The sequence below is a fragment of the Aplysia californica genome, unplaced genomic scaffold (genome assembly GCF_000002075.1).
Source record: "Aplysia californica isolate F4 #8 unplaced genomic scaffold, AplCal3.0 scaffold00564, whole genome shotgun sequence".
NCBI lineage: Eukaryota > Metazoa > Mollusca > Gastropoda > Aplysiida > Aplysiidae > Aplysia > Aplysia californica.
Window position 1 is genome coordinate 275,159 of NW_004797834.1, and position 5,000 is coordinate 280,158.

General features: G+C 41.7%; 1 protein-coding gene across 1 annotated transcript in view; it reads right to left on the minus strand.

The window, feature by feature from the left end:
- Window positions 1–5,000, minus strand: part of LOC101863535 (lactadherin) — a gene marked incomplete at its 5' end in the record, with an annotated part of 79,636 nt that overhangs the window by 21,482 nt on the left and 53,154 nt on the right. Inside the window, 1 exon segment of the mRNA XM_013087249.1 lies at window positions 3,593–3,765. Within this exon segment, the coding sequence (XP_012942703.1) occupies window positions 3,593–3,765 (173 nt within the window).

The window sequence follows — 5,000 nt, forward strand, 5'->3', positions numbered from 1 at the left end:
GAGAGAGAAAGAGAGAGGGAGGGGCGGTCAACGCATTGTTTCTTTGCAGTGAGACGTAAGGTAGCTGAATTTAAATAGCTTAGGTCGTGCTTCACTCTCACATTGCCTAAATTGATTATTTTTTGGCTAGAAGCGAGGGATTTAGATAAGACATGAGCACATTCTTTTCATAGAATGAGCATTAATAACGTCGTCCCAGACAAAAAAGAACAGACCGATATACTTAAACGACACACTTACCTATCACAAACAATCAATGATATGACAAACTGAGAGTCGAGCTCAATGACATAAGACTAGTTTTGCCTTCTTTCTTTCAAATTAAAGAAAGTCGTCGAAGGGTGCGCGACTTTGTTGTAATTGCTGACGTACTCATCTATGCACGCTAACAGATTATTACTTCAGTTACAGGAAACCACTGCCAACTTGGCGTTCGTGACACTCGGAAAGTGAACTCTGACCCCTGACACGCGACACATTCCAGTGATTTAACGACTTGCTCTAGTCGTAAATTGCGTAAACAATGCAAGTTATTTGCTGGTCCTCTTGTTCTCGCTTTTCCCTCAAGACGTATGCACTTCTCATGCGCTCCGCTTTCTAAGACATGACTCTTTTTCTAATCCTCCTACAAAACTCTTTGTTTCGCTCAGGGTGAAAGTAAAATTGTATAATAAATATATCGCCCCATTTAAATTCGGGCCAGGGTGTCCACTCTGCAGTCCAGCATGTAGCATGATACCAGCTGAGCCAGCGGTCCGTCTCTCGCGAAAGCCATTAGGATTCTCGTCCTCTTTGGCCATGGGTATATGGGGGGGGGGGTCGTTTTATATTGCTGTCGTTGTTGCCATTGTTGTTGTTGGGGTTTTTTTTGCCGCCCTTGTCGTATTTGTCGTCGTTGTCGTTGTCCTCTTTTGGGGGTTTTGTTGTTGAGGTTGTTGTTCGTCCTCTTTTGGGGGTTTTGTTGTTGAGGTTGTTGTTCGTCCTCTTTTGGGGGTTTTGTTGTTGAGGTTGTTGTTCGTCCTCTTTTGGGGGTTTTGTTGTTGAGGTTGTTGTTCGTCCTCTTTTGGGGGTTTTGTTGTTGAGGTTGTTGTTCGTCCTCTTGTAATTTGATTTAATTGTTTTAGGTGATTTCAATAAGATAACTATCATTGTTACACTTACTGTATCATTGTTTTACAGTGGCTGTTAATTGTTTTGTTCATAGGTGCTGTTGTTGTCGCTGTCGCCACCACTAGACAAGTTATCATCTGTGTCTTCCTTTTTCTTCTACTTGCGGTAGTTCCTATTGTTTCCCTCTTTCTTTCTATCTTCTCCTCCCCGTTTAACTTACCCACTTCGTGCAAATTTGTCTCGCATAATTTGATAAGTTGTAATGTATTATTCTATTTTTTTATAATTTTTTGAGAGAATCTACGTACTTTTGCGTTTGCAACACTTTTAAGAAATTCAGTTGCGACACAATTTTTTCAAATTTGAAATGCCTTCAAAAACATGATATAAAATGGGGCAAATGCTTCAATTCCGAATAGTAGTTCAATACAATTTTGTTACGCTGAAAATCCCTTTAAACGTGTGCAGAACATAATAGAATTCTGAGCTTTTTGGGGGTTTTCCTTTCGCTTTGGACGTTTAGTCCACATCAATTTACACACAAATAACTCGCTTTCTTCTGGACTTTCTTTTGGACGTTTCACCTTTTGGCCTGTTTCCAGTATTGTTGAGCTGGTCCTCGCTGTGCAGTTTGCTCTGTACAGTAAGGAGTATTTCCAGGATGTTTAGAAAAGTGTTAACAATGGTAAATTCACTCTCTGAATCAGTTTCTTAGTGTCTCGACTGCTTTTAATAGTCGTCGAAACAGCAGAATCGTATCCTCCTTGGAACACCTACGGGATTCCGTGAATAAGAGATCTATTACTCTTATCTGAAGAATGACGCCGAGGGATTATTTATTTTCATTTGAGCTTTTCGATTACCGTGCTGTACCCGTTCAACACGCTGGCGGAATAGCATCGAGTGATTTACGAGGAGCCCATTTTATCAGAGGGTGACGCTCCGCCAGTCTCAAATCTTGGTGAATGATTGATGGTGCGGTACGTTGTGTGTCTCCTCACACTGCTCTCTTAACAGGCGTGCAACAACTGCTCTATCCCTTCGCCACACAGCTTTGAGTGGTAGGTATTAGTTGAAGCTGTAGTGAGTGTCCTCTCTTGACCTCGCTGCTTTACGTGCAGGGACGGATTTAATAGCTCCAGATGTTTTGTGTTGAATAAGATTTTGCTATCTATAAGCTACTTCAGTGCAAAAGATATGCGAACCAAGTTGAACGTTCGTGAGGTTTTGGTATCTTAATCATTTGCTGAATTCCTTCTCACTCGCCAAATAAACTTTTCTTGAGGAAAAAAATATCCCTTAGTCGTCTACTTCCCCGTCTTGGATCAACTCCGAAGTAGTTTTGACTATGAAGTAAGTAAGCGAGAAAACAGAATTACAACACTTCCAACGTTTATGACGACAAGAATGGACTTCTGGTTCCTAATTTGCAAACGTGATCCATCTTCTTCTCGGCATACTTTATCATCTGAACTTGTTTATCCTTAGTCCAAACCTGACAAAACCGATTTCCCCAGCCTTATATGAAGAAAGAAGATTCAAAGTATGCAACGTGTGAACATATCTGAATAGGGTTTGTGTTGGTGGTTAGTACCAGATTTGAAGAAATAACGAATCAAGAGATAGAAACCCCGAAGAAGACAAAAATCTCCGATAGAGCAATCATGATAGCCTCCGTTTTCCACTCCGAAACATGCTTATAGTCTTAGAAAAGAATTCGCAGAATTTTCAAAAACAGAAAATATAGAGTCGTATGAAAATGACAGCAATGCAATACATTCATAATGACCACGTAGCCCACAAAGCAGTCCCATTTAAATAGCCAAACTTGGCCCTCCTCCCAACCTTCAGAACTTCGTCCGAACCTACAAGATGAACGATATTGACAGCAGCAAAAGCAACAGCAATATTTACAGCAAGAGGATAACAATGAAAACAGCAACAGGAACGACAACAACAGTTGATCTGTGATAACGAAAACAAAAACAATAACAATAGAAACAATAAACCAATTCAAGCTATGATGAAGTAGGAGTTAGAAAGAAGACGAACAACAACAACAACGACAACAAAAGTATCAGCAACATCAAATAAACATACAAACAAATCCTCAACACTCTGCCTCTAACGGTCAACTTCCCTACCTCATAAAAATCTCTTTTTTCCTCCCGTAGTTACCTCTCTTCTTCTGCCGTCCCTCATTTACATCTCTCTGTCTGACCTTGGTCCTCATCCTTCTTCTTGCAATCATTTCGCCTCATTTCGCATATACCCTACACAATTATAGCCCCATTGCCCCTCACGCCCCTCGATACCTCCCTCCTCCTTCAACCCTCCATCATGTCTCTCCTCCCCTCCCTTCAGACACCTTCCTCTTTCCATTCCTCCACCTCAATGCCCTCTATACGTCGACTAACCTCTCCCCTCCCCTACCCAAACCATCCGTTACCTCTCTCCTCCTCCTACTCCTCCCCTACGTTACCTTAGGATCCAGATGATGAGCGTCCTTGTATGAGTACCACAGATAGGTGTCGTTGCTGTAGGCGATGCGAAAACGTTGCACCCAGTGTTTGCGCCGAGTGTCCCCTCGTCCCTTGATGATGATACCAGTGATGAGGGTTGGGGGTCCCACGTCAAGTTGTAGCCATTGGGTATCTGACGAGGCAACGGAACCGTCAAAAACAATTATGAAGTTGTTTGCAGAATTGTTCCGGGCAACATTATTTAGTTGGGGTTTTTTTTCAAACAGCCGACGCAATAATTTTATTACATGCAACTCGCTTTTTAAATGAATAATGTAGATATTGTGTTGTTCTCAATAACCTGGCAAGTTTACAATCAGTCCGATAAGAGTTATTTTGTTGGATAGAAAAAAACCCACTGGAAAAAGCGTTACTAATTTGATATCTAACACCTTTGTAAGGCGTACCTATATTTTACTTTAATCCGAACATGAACATATAAAAAATTTCGTTTGAAACCATTCTCTACCTTCAGTTTTCTAGGTTTCCTTTTGATCTACTTCCTCCACTCTCTCTCTCTCTCTCTCTCTCTCTCTCTCTCTCTCTCTCTCTCTCTCTCTCTCTCTCTCTCTCTCTCTCTCTCTCTCTTTCTCTCTTCTCTTTCCCTCTCTCTCGTTTTCCTATCATATATGCCTGGTGTTTCACCCTAGAGCAAGTTGCTCTTGAAACGTTGCGCTGTTTCTATCACCCCCTACCCCGGCCACTTCCAACCTTCTCCTCGCGCCTCTTTAAAATCACTGCCAGTTACGTCTTTGTCCAAAACTAACGAAACTCTTTTGATTCCCACGGCAAACTCTCGCATACGTAACTGCAAAAACAATTTAGATTCAAAGGGGGGGAGGGCAACTCAAAGTTGGCATCGATTATTTCCCATTAGATCTTTACGATGGCAAGTACCCTTAGTCTGTCTGACCATGCAGAAGTTATTGTCCCTGAAGAATATACCACCGACTGTTTTATCGAACTTATCTTCTGAATGGGCACATTTTGCAGCCAAACGCTCGCGTGGAAAACGACGACTTTAGCATTCATGTGAGAACATCATTCTTTTCAAGAATCAATACAGCCGAGTTCATCTTTTTTGTGTTAATGTGGGTATTTTACGCCCCCATCGACATTATTCAGATCATTTAGGAGGCAGGCTTCGATCCTGCCTGTCAGGGCTAACCCAGGCTGAGAGGGAAATAATGTCCCGGCACAAAGACGGGGATACTCGAAAAAATATTTATCCCCACGCAGGAATTGATATAAGTCTTTGCATTTTTGATAAAACGCAAAAGAAAACGGAATCCAAGAGTCTTGGTTGTGCATTGTCGGTTGCTTGATGTAATTTCTGTTGGTTTTTTTCTTCAGGGGGAAGAAGTGGCT